The 17,092-nt window shown below is 34.5% G+C and overlaps 1 protein-coding gene across 1 annotated transcript in view; it reads right to left on the minus strand.

Moving 5' to 3' along the window:
• LOC140753518 (uncharacterized) overlaps positions 1–17,092 on the minus strand; it is a 47,027-nt gene that overhangs the window by 9,866 nt on the left and 20,069 nt on the right. Inside the window, exon 2 of the mRNA XM_073088187.1 lies at positions 4,023–4,133. Within this exon, the coding sequence (XP_072944288.1) occupies positions 4,023–4,133 (111 nt within the window). The remainder of the gene's footprint in view (positions 1–4,022; positions 4,134–17,092) is intronic.

Genomic DNA, 17,092 nt, shown 5'->3' on the forward strand with positions numbered 1-17,092 from the left:
GTATGATATTGCTTTCATACAACTGATCATTAAAATTGGAGGCACAGACATTAATGTGGCCTGACAGTCAATTTGCTGTCCTCTGCTCCCCAAAAATATATATTGTTGGTGAGTTTTAATGTTTACCGAAAACATTGCTTTGTTAACTTATTTTTCTTCCACTATTTTAGCAACACATACACAAATTAGAATATAGGTAGACTTTACGAACTTCATCTATTTTAGCGTAAACCGATTCGGATCTAAGTAATATATTCCAGTACTAAGTAATGGATCATAGTCCGGATTATAAACCTTTACATGCACACCGGTGGTAGTATACCGTTGCGAACATATCGCGTGTTGTCGGTTGGTTATGGAATGCTAATCGGTATGAAATTGCAATTCGATGTGGTCCAGTGAGCGGCCACTACCGTTGCTCTTATCTCGGGTAACGAGAGCCGGGGTATGGGTAAAAATGGACTGAAACTGTCCCAGCTTATTGAGGATAGCAAAATATAGAGTTTCAGCCTCGCCGTTACGTAATGGATTTGGGTAAAAGAACGAATGTCAGGATATTATTGTCATTAAGTTAAGTTTAAGGAGGCTTTAAAAATTAGTTAGGTTTAAAGTTAGTCGTAGAAAGAAGTACCTACATGAAATGATCGTAGTCCTTAGTTGTAGCACTAGATACAATATATCCGCATGGATTCACTTGTGATCAAATTCCTATAAAACTGCTTTTCAATATAAACTATCTGACACCGTAATAACATATAGAGAAGTAACGCCAGAAACTCGAGAGGCATTTAAAAAATAAATATTTACAATCACTTACCAGTCCATGGTAGGAATCTTATCGTAAGTCGACTCGGATAAGAATTAGTTTCTTATAATACATAATAAAACTGGGGTCTTAATGGTGCTACGAATTGAATGGGAACTCTCGTGCGGAACGAATCGTTTGCACGCGATATTTTAATGGAATCAAAAAAACATGGAATAATTAATATTAATAAAGATAGCCGGTAGTAGGTATAATCTACGCTATTTTAATTATGATTTCTTATATTATTTAGATTCTCAGTCTAATATCAAGGGTCACTAGCCGATCCAAGGAAGGGCAAGTAATATATGGAACGATTTTTGCATTTTTTAATGCACCTGGCCCTTTCAGCAACGCTGAACAACTGCCCCCTGCCCCCAACTAGTGTCACTTCACATCAAATGTAAATCAATGTTAGAATTAGAATGATTAGGATACAAATGCAAAATACATTCATTTTTTTGTGTTTCATTCCACATAATTGATTGAATATACCTATTATTCAATATAATAACAAATATCTACACTTGAGCTACAAAATACACTTAAGTTGGCATATTATCTACTCTAGAAAAAAATGCTAATTTAGGTTATACCAGGCATGTTATAATTGGTACAAATGCTAACGTAACAATGAGTAACATTAGTTCCAGTAGGTTATGTGTTTCACCTTGAAACTTTCGCCATTACTTATGATAATTGCCACAAGGCTACAGACAGCCAAATTAACGATCCTGATAAAAGGAGTACGGTATCACTTGGCTTCGCTCCAAGAATTACATTTATTCTTCACACACATTATTTTTTATGTTAAACAAGTTTGTGAACGATGTCATGAGATCGTTCATGCCTATGGTCATCTATCTAACTAATCATAAACATGTAGGATCCTACTAGATACCTGTAAGTTTGTAAAGTTGACTAAGTTGGGACATTTCGTGTGTTAGTGTGAAAGTAAATGGGTGTTCAGTTGTTCAATTGAGATTTTTTTTCGATCGACACAACTGATATTACAACCAAAATAAAACATTGTTCTTGCTTATCATTCATTACTTATGAAGTTAACACCAAGTGTATTTAATTTCCTAATGTAGTCCATTCGATATAGAACTACATGTAATAAATGAATATAATATATATGTCGGTAGGTACATACACATCACATAACAAAACAGTGGGGTTGCGTAACTGCGGTTGCGTCGTGAAACTCGTGAAGGAACGTCGTGAATCCAATAAATCATTACGACCGACCACAATTACGACCTTTGTGACGTGGTATAAGGCACGAGAGCGTAGCGAGTTAATTATTATGTTATTATCTGATCTTTAGAGTAAGATAAGCAAAGCTACTGGATAATTAACACATTTTTTATACGAATGAATATATTATGACCGCTCCGCGACGTAGTAAATAATGTCATTTCAATATACGAATGGTATGTAATAATTATACGAATGATTATTCCTTTTGGATTAAAAGTATGCCTACCAACATCTTTTATTATTTCGTAGAAGTACCATTCAAGTCGGTACTAACTATTAAGATATTTTTAACGTTTGACATCATAAAAAATAAAAGCAAATAGAATTCATAATTTATAGATACCTCAACTTAATATAAATAGAAGTTTTTTAATTACTTTATATTGATCACTTTTTCACGATAGTTTATTGTTATCGCTCTCTCTTATAACTTAACTGTAAGACGTAACGTGGAGCATGGAGTAGGTTATAGAATAGAGATTGACTGAAAGTGGGCCACTCATTATGTTTTACACAAAAGCTCTGGCTTGTTTACACTAATGGTTGCACTCGTTGCCTCCGAATAATACACGATGAAGATAAATTTATAGGAGCGAGTCTTTCAAAAGAAACTACTTGGGGAACATATTATATCAGTTAAGTGTTATTATTATTTTATAAATGAGTTTGCAGTCCACCTTTTTTAAAATATTAGATTAAAAGACGAGCATACAGTCCACCTAATCGTAAATGGCTACTGCCGCCCATGGACATCTATAAAATAAATATTTCAGGTTATGTGTGAAAAATATGCTGGCATTGCGCTCTTCAAATATTTCTAAAAGAATTATCATCATTGTAATGTATTTTCGTATGTGATTTGGTTGCAATAATTTTCTTTGTACCTATGACGGTCGATATAACTTACACCATTACAGCACCATAAAAAGCATTCCATTTCATAATTCGTAAAATTCTTCGTAAAATTATTATTACGAGTTATGACTAGTGGCAAAGTAATAAAAATCCTATAAAGTTTTAAAACGAGCTACTGAGATTAAAGATCAATAGTTCCATTTTATTTTTACAGTCTGCGAATTACTCGCGCCACTGAGTGCATTGTGAAATATGGATGAAGCTGAAGCTGCATTTTAAAATAATCCCAAAAATTGTATATCTTTAGTATTATGCAGCATGAAGAACGCTATGTGTGATGATTGAAACTATAAATTATTTATCGTTCAAATCTATTATAGCGATTGAAGGGAACCAAATGGACGAAAAAATATTTTTTTGAGACAAAAAATGTATATATAAGTAAAACTCAGTAGTATAGATCTAAAAACTAACCCAAAAGAGGTATTTCGGGTGTACAAGATTCATCTTTTCACGATATGTTGTACGTCCACTCAGGGGGCGCTGACCTGAAAAAGCTCGCTGAAAAGCTAGCGCCTTACTGAATAGCCCTTAGAAAGTGGAGTGTGTAGGCAGCGTAGTCTTTTCAGGTCGAAACAGGTTACCCTTATTTCTTCGAAAACCCTTGTAAGATTAGAAGTACTTAGTTTTAATTAATAACTAATTCGCCAACCCTTGATTTAAAGTTGTTGCTACTGCCCAATTACCCATGTTTATGGGCAACACTTTAAATCATTACGAATCAATCGACACTGCGAGTAAATACAAACGAATTTGAGCTAATACCCCCGTCTTGTACCTATAAGGATCAGTGTTTTGCTACACACTTCAAAAGTAAGCACTAATGATAAAAATATTATCAAAAATTACGTTGGTCGAATGTGTTAAGACAGAAACACTCACAGGACACGTTCCAAGATACATAGTCCTAGAGGGTTGTAGGGCATCTTTAACGAAGCTCAGAAAAGACTCCAATTCTGTTTACGTCGATTACATTCGCCATCAGGTGTAGGTACATCATACCCAATTGTTACTCCAATATTATAAAAATAAACCTTACCCGGTCTCTGGAGTCGATGTGAACCTTGCCGGTGTCTAGGAGCTGTCTGAGCCGCTCGCAGTCCCCCCTCAGCGCCGCCAGGTGGAACTGCACATCAGTGCGGGATTCTTTCTGTAAGAAAAGACAAACATTTTAAGTGCTAAGGTTCGGATTTTTCTCTGATTTGAGGTAAAAATTCGTCAATTTATGTTGTGGTTTTAATAAGAGGACCATTCTGACATAATATCTCTCAAAGATCAAGCAGGGGCGTCAGAGTTCATTTTCATGTAGAATAGGGCAATTTAAAACAAAAACTGTAGCTATTTTTAACCATTTCACTGATATCCACAAATGATTCATGAATCACGATACTTAAGACAAGGTCAGTGTTTCTGTTTTTCTTGCCTTCTCCGAACAATGTGGTGTCTCATCAGTTTTTTACAGATATACCAAACATGTTTATTTTGGACATACCTACCTATCTAAATGCGAATGTCATCTTAGCGATAATTTCAAGGTTGGTATGAATAATTCGAATGTGGTATTATCAAAAACTCAAATAGGTTAAAATGGCTGCGTCTGAATAAGAATTTCGAATGTAAGTGACTAAATACATGGACGTGAAAATTTATGTGCGAAATAGTAGTGTTGTACATTTTTGCCACTAGCTAAATAGCATTAACCAACTTCAAACACAACACGGGTCGTATCGTCAGTGACAGACATAAAGCTACCTATGAAAATCATGCTGGAAAGCCTCGTATAAACCTACAGCCATATTTATGACTATTGACTCGCGTCGGCTTCGCACGGGTATTATAAGCTCAGCTGACGGCAAGTCTGTTTCACATGACAATTATCCTTATACAAATTATTTGCTGTAAAGATTCTTACTTTTATGGAATTAGAAATTATATATATTTATTATGGTAAAAAACAAACCTAATCGGTTCAGTAGTACCTATCAGGAATTATCAATAAATAAACACACTACTTTTTCCTTCTTCATTATGATATTAGTGCCATTCTGTCGGCAATTAATCAAAATAACAGCAGATAATAATAAGAATTACCATTGTCATCTTTGTAATAAACTCAAGGCTGCTGGTATACAGATAGCTTCAGAACATTGTATTGTACAAATCAATTGCGCCTGAGTCTATAAATAGACTGCAGTTATCATTAGCGCAAAACAATTACTGGGCGATACCAGATGAGCAAAAAAATTGCGTCAAATCATGATAACTGCCCACTGGCAGTTATATTAATAATATAAGTGTCATAAGTGTATGACACTTTAATATTTTTATTCATTCATTACAATAAATAATTCATTTACTTTGATTTAAGCGGTAACAAACTATTAAGTGATTAAATTAAACGATTTTACTATGATTGTGATGATATTATCTGCAATCACTTCTGCAGCGATAGATTTAATAAGTAAACTGAATTAAGGGTTAAAATTAACATAATTATACTTCGTAGTTACATGATAATCGATTAAGTAGACGTTTACAAACACACTGGTAAACACTGTTTAGAAAACTTGCATGCATTGATTGGTGTTATGATTTGCCAAATTATCTGACTATGATGCGTTGATACTTCCGAGAGAGAGTTAATAACGCACAACAAGTCTTATTAGATCTTTCAATACGTCAAACTGGCGACATGAGCCAGTCATATTTTAGTTTGTCGGGCACAGTTTTGAACGGGTAGTTATTTTTTCCATATCTCAAGTTGCGGCAACAAAAAACTATTTTGATCGTTTCCTGCTACAAAAAGTTGGATATCGCGTGACAAAGTTAATCGCGGCCTGTGATAATGGGCGACGCATTCAAAACAAACACGCAACTATATAATTCATTATTGCGTAAGTTTCATGTAAAATCTTGGGACTCTTATTTGACAATCTAAATATATTGCTTTAAAGTTAATAGGATTATCTGAGAAGGGTAACGGGAAAAATAATTGAAGATATCGGAAAAGGGAATGCGGAAATAATAGGCGTCATGTTTCTGTAAATGTTTGCTGCCCTTGAATATCTGTAATAAACTCCTAAGTTCTAAATGGGGTCGCAGATATCTTGCGAGATGTATTCGTGAAAATTAAATTTGAATGTCTGACCCACACCCTTCAAGCCAGAACACAGGGGCTCTCTGGAGGCTGTTATGACAAACAAATAGGTGGGACGGTCGATGGCTCCAACGGAGTTGAAACACGAATGGTTCAGCCGCCTTTAAATTAACCTGCATTCTTCTTTTTTACGAGGGGTTAACGAGGGTCGCTGGCTAGACCCGGGTGCCTCGATTCCTCGGAATGAGTTTCGATCAACGCAAAGGCGGCGCAATGTGATCCGATCATTCCGCTAGAGCGCGCGCCGTTCTGCGACGCATAAATATTCGATTTCTTACCGCGGTTTCCGTTTACGGTTCTATGCTACGAACGTGTAAGGAAATAAGGTATACCAGTAGATTTTAATTGTAGTTCATGGATTTTCATTAATGTATCACATTCTCATATTATAAGGTTTAGGATTTGGACGCAACGCATTCCGTACTCAGTGAACAAACATATTATGTAGATTGTAGACATTTAATAATAAATGATCAATGATCAAATATGGCATAAAACTTCAACTAAAAATACCCCAAGTCAAACAAAAGGTGTGGATTGCCTCTCTTAATAATATAATATTTATAATATATTGATCTTAGTGCAGATCATAATGTAGATCAGTTCCTGATACTAGTAGAATCATTCTATCAAATCAAAGACATTATTTAGTGTAAGTGTTTCATCTGATTAATCGGATTGGTCTTTCATAATATGTACGAATATATCTAATGAATCTTATAAGTTACGAACGGAAATACCTACTGCAGGTGTAACGAATACAAATAGAACATGACAGCGAATTACATAGCACTTTATCTACGATGCAGTAACAATCATTTCATTAAAAGACAATCAACATCACGACATCATTAGACTGGTCCATTAGCCAAACGCCTGTTTTAAGCGAGTGGCCGCGACATAATCTCTTGATCGTGGAAATCGGCTGTGGCATACTAGTAAGTAATATGATTAGTGAACTAATGTTACCCACGGTTTCGCCTGTTTTTTGCGTGTCTGGCGGAGCGGAGGTCTTGGCAAATGAGAATGGCTACAAAGATTTTTAATGTTTTCGCAGTGTTTTCATAACCATTTGAATTTTATAAAAAGTTCATTGATCTCGTGGGTATGGTAGAAGAATAAATAATCCAGAAGAAAGATTTGGTAAATTTCTGAGTTACTAGACCATTAATCTGTATATCGCTATATTTTTATCGATGTGCACAACCAAGTGATGACTACAAAATTTAATATCGTAGGTAAATGTCTGAAGCTCAAACATTTTTGATAAATCTAAATATATTTTTACTTTTATTACACGAAAAATTTATGAGGGTGATAATCGCCGATAAAGGGAAGAAACGCGGACGTTTTCTTAAAAAGGGCGACATGCTCGGTGCTCGGGGATATTCGAATAGAATAAGTTGAAATGATTCATAACGTATAGATCTTATAACTTAACGTACCTATACCTAAATCTTTATAATCTGTTGCTGTAGCATCACACATCAGAAATACTTAATGCAGCCAAAGCAGTGTTTAATGTTTATGTTGAAGTTACAGAACGGAGCACACCCAATTAAAGCTACGTCTGTTTCATTTTGTTTACTTTGATCTGTCAATTTTAGTTTTGAACATCAAGCGTGATGTGCCATATTAAGTGTTCTCACTTTGGGTGTTGATTCAAAGTAGTGTATGTATATTTATTTTTAGAAATGAGTTCTTCCGTATGGCTGCAAAGTGTGAGGATTTTTAAAAGTTTTACCTTGGAACTCGATATGACGCATATCGATATAGGTGCTTTCGGGATAAAAACAAACTGTAACCACCCCGTTAAGTTCTATATCCTTGCGTGAAGATATCAAAATAGGTATAATTGTTAAAATAATAATAATAATCATAATATCAGAGTTTGTAGTTATTTTATTATGTTTATATTTTATTTATTTATTCGTTATTTTCATTTAGGTAATTGTAATTTACTTTTCATTTACTTTAAGGTATCTCTCTTTACCGGGGATTTCGCTAACAGCATCAGAGTCATTTGAGCGTTCTTCGGGGATTTCAACATGGGTCATTCACTCTGCGTTTCGTAAGGTTGACTGACAAACACTTCATTAGCCGATGGCAAGCGACTTCCGTCGACACCTTCACTATATTGCATTAGCTGCTAGGGTTGCCACGTTTAAAAAATTCTAAATTCTGTAATGATTGTACGAAAGAGAGAGTAGACAAAAGATTAATTATTCATCAAACATCTATATCAATAATTTACTTTGACGTCCTATGTCTGGTTGTTTGTGTCTTGCCACCCACGATACTGGGAATTCTTACCTAAGTGTTAAGTATAATTTTAATAAGAGACGTTTGTAAATTTTGGTTTAGTTTTCTTGCGTGAGATAATTTGTAAGTCTTCCAATGCAGCCAGACCATCTTGTATTGATTGTAATGAGCTATTAATAATAAACTTTGTGTTAAACGTATTCAAAATCTGTTTGCCAACCATGATTCAAACAATATAGCTCAATCTACAATTTCATTTCGCTCTCGCTGAAGCTCAAAGAATTTTGATATAATCTTTAACAATGACATATAATTAAACTAAAAATTGAAGTGAGAGGTATCTTTTGTACTACCACTGGATTGGACTCCGTTGACCCTAAGAGTTTTGCAATGCTTAATTGATGTATTGCGCAGGTGGTCCAGCGTTTACATCAGACTTTACATTTACAAGACACCATCGAACTTTGTATGTACTCAAAAATAGCAACAACTGTCCTCGTGAATAACGAAAGAACATCAGATATTTTAAATTATATATGGAACCAACCCTATTGAATTCTGTATTAGGATATAAACAGTAGCTGTTGGTATTAGCAAGAGGAAACCTCTTTTAAAGAATTGTACATAGATATACAACATAGTGAGCTCCTTACGTGCCAATACTACCAGTTTACTGAGTTTACCAACTTTATACAACCGACATAAGGAATATCTTGGAATAAGGTTCCAAACTATGTAGTCGTACCTTGTCGAGATTAGAGAAGCTAAAGGAAGTAAATAGAACCGCTATTATTGAAATATGTTAAACGTTTTAATATTTTTACAAACAACAGTAAATGGTACACAATCAAGATATGGGCACGAAAACGGGACAAAATAAACTGCGTAATTTTATTCCAGAGAACAGGAAAATATTTACAGTTATGAGGTAAAACATTAAATAACAAAAACTACAATGCGTTTAGTAACAAGGCGGCTTCACTAAAGTATATACTTTGATAAAAAGCCTCACACAAAAGTGTAACAGTTAAAAAGTTCAAGTGAAAAAGTTAAGCGCGCGTTACGGTCGGAGATACAAACATTGCGGTTGCGTGACAAAGATTATTGTAAACACGCAGACAAGCTACACTAAACATAGTTTATAGAAAATATAATAAAAAAGTTAGTAGAAATTGAAAGTTAAAAAAATATTGTTACATAATTATTAACGACGGTTCCTAGATTGGATTCTTGTAACGAGCAAGTATCAGTAGTGAAAATATAACAACTTAATTTTTTAACTTACTTATTTTACTGTTAATTAATTCGTCTGCTACTCTCATATTATAAAAAAAAAAAATTCAAAACACAACGAAAAGTACATGTGTTTATTTAACAAAAATAAACTATCTAGGAATTACAATCTTTTGGAGAAAAATATTTTAGACTTAAAGTGGACTAGATTAAAACTAAAAAAAATTAAAGCATGGTTATGTTATATAGATTTGTTTTTTGGAGGCAAAAATGATGGTTGTCGTTACTGGTTCATAGTTCATACTCTACGGAGGTTACGTAACGTGAAAATAACAATAACTGGCGAGCCGGCGCGCAACGTTGACCGAGAACGTTTTTGTCGGCCGAGGTTGCGATGAGATGTAAACAACTCTCTATTTCTAAGGCGCGTGTTAGGAACGGAAGTGGCTACGGTGCTTTACTTTTTCTCATGGTAAGGAAGCGCTGATACCATAGGATTTAGCGTTAGGTACTGGTAGTTTTCGTGCAGACTAATAATTCCCACCTGATGGTGAGCCATCGCCGCTGTTCACGGATTATTGTAATTAATTCTAAATAGGATTGAAGATCTATCTACTAAGGTCGACCTCTGAAGGCTGAAGTTTCCTCTTTCCTCTTATCATATTCGTCAAACTAGACCACAAAACTTTATAACTGAAATAGGTAGAAATAGGTTATGCAAAAATAATTCATGGAGTAACGTTAATGTACTGTTCTCAAAGGTGTGTAAATTCTGGAAATTCCTCATTGACAAGTATGGTTGAACCATTTTCATTCTGAGTAAAGACCCAAAGCAAACAGTGAGACAGCAAAGGTTGATATTGAAAATGGTGATATGACAGAACCTAACAAGCAGACATCAACCGTCCGAAAGGTATAGTTTCGATTTCCAAAACAACACAAAAGAAAATGCTGCTTGTGCAGAAACAATAAGGTCGTGGGCGGGGCCGAAGTCATCATACTGACGTGTAGATAAAATTTTTATGAGCTTTCTAATGCACACATAATAGCCGTTCCGTGATACCGTAATTCCACGAGCGAAGCATAAAAAATACATTAACTCCGATTTCTTCCTATTTGTCTTTTGCACGGTCATCAACACCTTTAGATACGCACGATACATCCAAAAATTGCTTTGTTTATGCTCATATGTGACTTTTATTTTCACGTACTTGAACGATAGTAACCACAAAAAGTGGTTACATTCGTAACAAGTGGACAAAAAGTAAATTAGCTTTAAGAATATTTGTTTCGAGAAATAATCGCAGCGAAAAATAAATGCTTGGCTTCATAGATTTACGAAACAATATAGAAGCATATTGTCGTTTTTATCCAAATGTTTTATTCATGAATGCCTGTAGAAAAGAGACTGGTGACGCAAATACACTGTTGATATATTGATAAATAGTTAATGATTGACACATAAGTGAACTAGTAGAATGTAAGAATTACTATTCAAACCTTTCATTTTTATTTTCATTCGTGTTTGATATAACGCCTTCAAAATTAATAGTTTTAATTTTGTCGCCTGCAGAAGGAAATAATTAATATTAGATAATTGAACATTATATAAGTATAACGAATTTCGTACCTCATGAAAATAGTTTCATTTTAAATTAAATATCAATAGATATTTACCACTTTGCTGTTTTTTCTACTAATTGTGATTGTTTTGAAAACAAGGTCATTATTATTGAAGTAATCTCCAATACACTTAAACTAAAGTAATTCTCTTTACAATACTTGTCTAGATGAGAGCTTGCTCATGAATGCCATTACCGAGTCCCTACGTAAACAAAAACTGGACGTCATCTGGGAAGCAGATTCTATGGCGGAAGGGTCCAATGATTGATGGCCAAGCTGCACAAAAAGTGACAACTCATTTAATAACGTGAAATCATAGAATGATTTCTTGCGCAATGTTCACATAAAAACATAATTATGCTTTTCCATTAATGTAATAAACAGCTTTATGATTGGCCATTAAATAACTAATAGGTATAAAAAGTAATAGGCTATGAAAAAACATTTAAGGATTTTTTTCTTTCTCTTTAATACTGTACATAATTGAAAGTAATTATATTATAATACATTAGGTAATTAAATATAATACTTTTTGGAATGGAAAACTTGAAATACGTTCAAAATTATTTCTGCTGTGAGTTTTATAAATATATGAGCATCTTGAACAAACACACAAATTGACTCCTATTATGGGTTCTTACACAAAACTGCGATGCGACGTCGCATCGCAAAAATCTGCGAGCTCCCTCGACGCATCGCAAGAACTTGCGAATTGATTCGCATCGCACAATGGTTGTTGTTGTTGGTCACCCTGAGAGACGTTACGCCGCACGATATCGCATCGCAGCAATTCGCATCGCAATTTTCTGCGTTGCGAATTCGCATCGCGTCGCATCGCAGTTTTGTGTTCGAGCCCTATATTCCATCTGAAGTTAACATGACGCTGACGACGTCAAATCACCATGACTGATGGTTGCTGAAAATAACTTCAAATGGAACTTTCTCTAGTGTGGTGGCCATTCATTACTTTTTTATTGTCATTTGTCACTGTTTTCTATTGTGTCAAACCAACAATTTTTGAAAGAGTACCTACGTCTATTTCATAAAAATAAAACGGTTCAGAAAAGGGTTCTCACATATAGTGTAATATGTTTGTATATATGTATAGTTTGTGATTGGGATTACCATACTTTACTTTTTTTATACTAACTTATACAATTTTATTATTGTATGTATCTACAGAAAAATCTTCGAAACGGCTGAATCAAAAAATACAGAAATAGTTAGATTTTTACTTGCAATATCAGTTTTAAGATAGAAAGGTTTCATTAATCAATTAAGAAACGAACTAAACAATATATTATTCGAAAATGTAGAGACACTCTCTATTTGTATTTCTATTTATGAATTCCATGGTAATATCTAGAGACATCAACACTTTCTAGATGTAACATTTCATATTATAAACATATTTTCACGCGAAGACCTGATGTCACCGGAGAAAGTTCACATATGACATCCATAAGGATATAAGTAGCTCGGGTTGATAGGAAATCTAGGCAGCATGACAAAGTAAAGTGAAGAGGAATCGTAAGAAATTCGGGCACAATAGCAAAACATTTTTAATTTGAAAAAAGTAACGAATACACATCTTAAAGTCAAAGATGCCCATAGACCATGTACTCACTCCATTAGCCACATCATAGACGATTAAAAATAAACCTAATATAGCAGTTTTATCATAAATATCTGAAATATTCATCAGTTATTTTTATTGGGTACCCACTTCACATTTTTGTTGCACACGATAGTTATAATTTTTATCATTAACGAGGGCAAGATGATGGAATGCTGTTTACTGGTTTTATTGCATTCAAGCTTGATAAATATTGCCTACAGCGAGCGATAACCGAGGAATTTTCTGGTTAATTGTTACACATGATGAAAAATTGAGGTTAAGCGTGCGGCGGAGATAGAATCTCTTAATTTATTTTGGACTGTCTAAGCGATTAGAAACCTTCTTGGAATAAATATCTTTTCATAGGGACAATATTCCCAACTCATTGAGACTCGAGGTATCAGAGGATACCTACTAATTGAGTAAAACTAGAAAAGTAGACGAATTATAAGCAACAAATCAAACTTAAATAATGTAAAAATATAAAATATTGTATATTATTAAAAATAATAAAATTCTGGATAATAATGTCGTGAATGTTATGACTATGAGACACATTTAAGTATTGTGTAGATGTAAGTATGTATAGTACAACGTCGGAAGAAAACATCACGAGACAGCCAATATGCATGAAGAATTCCTATCATGATAAAATGACATTAACTGTTAGCTAGCATAGTAGAATATATTTTTAAAGATATTCATTTTGGAACTGGGTTTTGTGAACATATCTTTCTATGAGTGCATCGTACCCACGACCCAGTAATTCTTACGAGTATGAAGCTGAGGGTAGAAACTTCATTGAAAGAAAATACATGCGCATGAAACTTTGTATGACAAAGGCACGACCTGTTTTAAGGGCATATAAATCAGTGCTCACGAATATCCCAATTGAATAAATCACGTTTGAGGTCATTACGTGTGCATCAGTATTCAATGAGAGCAATGCGCGGAGGTCGCCGTGAGTCAAGGGAAAGTGTGCGGGGCACGTCTGGCCATGTGTCTACGGAGAATACTTACTCTAAATATCCTCTATTAGTAACAAGGATGCCTTATAATGCAGGATTCAATTGTCTTACATTTTTACATATACCTAAAGTACCTACTTGAACTAGACGCGTGAAGTTAGGAAACTTAGTCCTGCAATGACAATGAATCTCTATTTGGGATTTTTTATTATACATTGTATTTCTAAATAAAAGAAATCTAAACTATGACGTATTCAAGATGGATTCATAAATACATAACAAGTCAAGATGCTTCAAGTATGTCGACGGACGAATGACAAATGATGGTACATCGTGATGAGGCAATCATCGTATCATCTTTTTATTACTTTATTACGCTAGTAAGACTATTGTCGTTTCAATTAAAATAAAATGGAAGTTTCTCGTTTCTTTGTCATATTTAAATACATTTCAAAGCAGAAGAGCCTAAAACTGCCAACATTAAAGAACGTAAAGACGGAACTTGTTAAGAATAAAGTAAGGGAAAATAGATGCATTACTGACAATGCGAAGAGGAACTGTAAGCCCATGAAACGGCGCCGGTTGAAATGCGATCAATACAAGTAAAGCCAGGTGCGTTGGGAAAGCCCAATCGTAGAAATCCTTTGTGAAGCCCTAGTAAAGTGTACGGTAAGCTTTTAAGCCGCCTAAGTGGAAGAGCTTACATGAAGTACGTAATTAGGCATTTTGTTTCGTACTGTAACAAACCAACACGATTCAAAATAAGAAGATGTGTTTTATTTGTGAAGGAATAACATAGAAAGAATGTTGATGGATGAGTAAAATCAGGTCGCGTTCCGATCCAGTAGTAGTTTAAGAAAATATTGTAACTGACAATTTGTAAGTGCCGCCGTTGGCCTATACAAAATAAATATATTTCATATTTCATTTCATTTCATTTCATTTCATTAGTTCCACCTATCTTATACATTGAATAGGAGTATACCCTATATGGGTGGTATTTGTGCGTAAGTAGGTACATGAGTTAGTTTGGAAGATAAATTATAATTTAAAAAAGAATCTTTTTAAGAAAAAGCCTATTAACAGTCATAGATAATTTATTAGGCAATGCGGAGTAACCCTAATGCTTGTTTAATAATATACAGAGTTTTTTTATGAACCAACATAAAACTAGAAATTTCTGAAATATTGCTATTGCTGTATTCCTTAGATCCATCCCAAATCGAGTCAATGAGCCTAAAATAAATCTAAGACACTAATAACGGAAAGTACAGTCGTAAACATGCGCATTAAAACCGTTGGTTCGTTTTATTGAATGTTTGTATTGCACCCCACTCACCTTGACTCCAATATGACAGGACGCATTCAAATATACATTCTGCAGTACCCACTCATACCGGCAGTATTCTTAATTAACTAAGCTTGTACGTATTGCGGGCGCGAGCAACCTTCACCTACACCTAACGTATGAAAATGAATATGCTTTGAAATAGAAATGCAGAGATAAAATCAGTTTTGGTTGGAACTACGCCTAAAGACTACTTAACATCATTAATTTAAAACTTACGCTCAAAGTCTTTGGATTTCAACATCATTATATTTTTAGACTACATTTTTTTGCGATTCAGTGTGTATGGAGAAGGGCCGAAAGAAAACTATAAGCGAATATAATACTATGAGTATGCTGACTTACCGAGGAGTGTTTTAACATAAAAGAAAATAATCATATTAGAATTTAGACCTATATGTAACAATTTAAGAGGTTTATGCTACATGTAACAATTTAACGTTTGCAGGATAAGGACTAAGAAAATTGTAAAGGCATGTTTACTTGGTCCTGACTTTTACAGCAAATAATTAAAAGTGTAAATCTTTACAATAACTATTACCAGTAGAGTAAAGAACCCTAACTATTCCGACTATTAACAAAACCAAACATGAAGTCCGCTGTGATGAGAGGTCATCATAAAAGGCTGCATTGTTTCCCAACCGATCGTAGTTCAATGCTCGCAGGGCGCGCCCTTGGCTTTTGTTTCTCACAATGCACGGTCAGCGGAATGCAACCGTTGCATGACTGCAGCTGGCAGACTACCTTTAGGCTGTTCGCCCATTGGACACAATCGTTAGAGCAACTGGTAGCTCAAGTGAATACATTTGTTAACGTGACTGTCAAAACTACTATTGCTTTAGGACTATTTAGTAGCTTATGCGTCAGTACAGACGCCAAACTAATTAACAGTTGACACAGATTCTACAATCATATATCGCTGGTAGGTTGCTAAAACAACTGATAGGATGCCACGACGGCAGCGGTTTAAGCAAGCTCAGTAAGGTAAACTACTAGATGGTAACGTACGCAACTATCGCTCACACGATAGTAGCCAATGGGCGGTCAGCATTAATGTACTTAATATTAGCTAACGAGCAGCCCATTTGAGGTTAAGTGGTCAATGCAAACGATTAACCCCTGATGCATTAAGTTTGCGAACCCGGAAAATTAAGTTCCACTAGGTACGCTGTCGATTGATCTAAGCTAGGGCTTGGCTTGCTCTCGATTGATTTAAATTAAGTAGACGACCAAATAGTTGTTAACTCAAAATCAACAAAGCAATGACTACTTGAAGGTACCCCTTAAGAGTAACTAAACTAACAAAGTGTAAAGGATAGCATATCTATATTATAAGAAAGTTATCTACCAATAACTTATTACGACGTTCGGCTTATTATCCTGAAGATTTGAAACTCGAATCCAAGGATTTGAAATCATGTCAGAACACGAGCCGATAATTTTAAATACATATTAGAATTTAATGATCAGTTTTGACAATAACAAAAACAAAATATATAGCAGGACATATCAATTTAACATATATTTTTAGCGCAAAATATTTATTAAACCTTAGTCAAAATTAAATTAAACCTAAATTAATCATATCCGTTTGTAAGTGGAGTAATACCTAAAAACTCGATTACATACGTTGCGACTTCAAAGAGCGAGCTCTTGGAAGCAATTTAATTTTTGGCAATGTATTGAGAAGAGGTACGTATTATTAGTATATTATCATTACTGAAATTGTAATATTATTAAACGAGCCATTTCAATTTAGAGTTCGGGAAAAGCAACGCGCCTAAAATTGGACTTCAATCTTAACAGAGAATTATCTCGGGTCCATAGTCCATATAGACGGCGGTCTTACCACATGTACTATTTAGTCGTTTATACTTCAATTAAAAATATATATTATTGA

The sequence above is a fragment of the Epargyreus clarus genome, unplaced genomic scaffold (assembly GCF_041222505.1).
Source record: "Epargyreus clarus isolate Ecla_fem2 unplaced genomic scaffold, WU_Ecla_fem_2.2 ptg000026l, whole genome shotgun sequence".
Classification (NCBI taxonomy): Eukaryota; Metazoa; Arthropoda; class Insecta; order Lepidoptera; family Hesperiidae; genus Epargyreus; species Epargyreus clarus.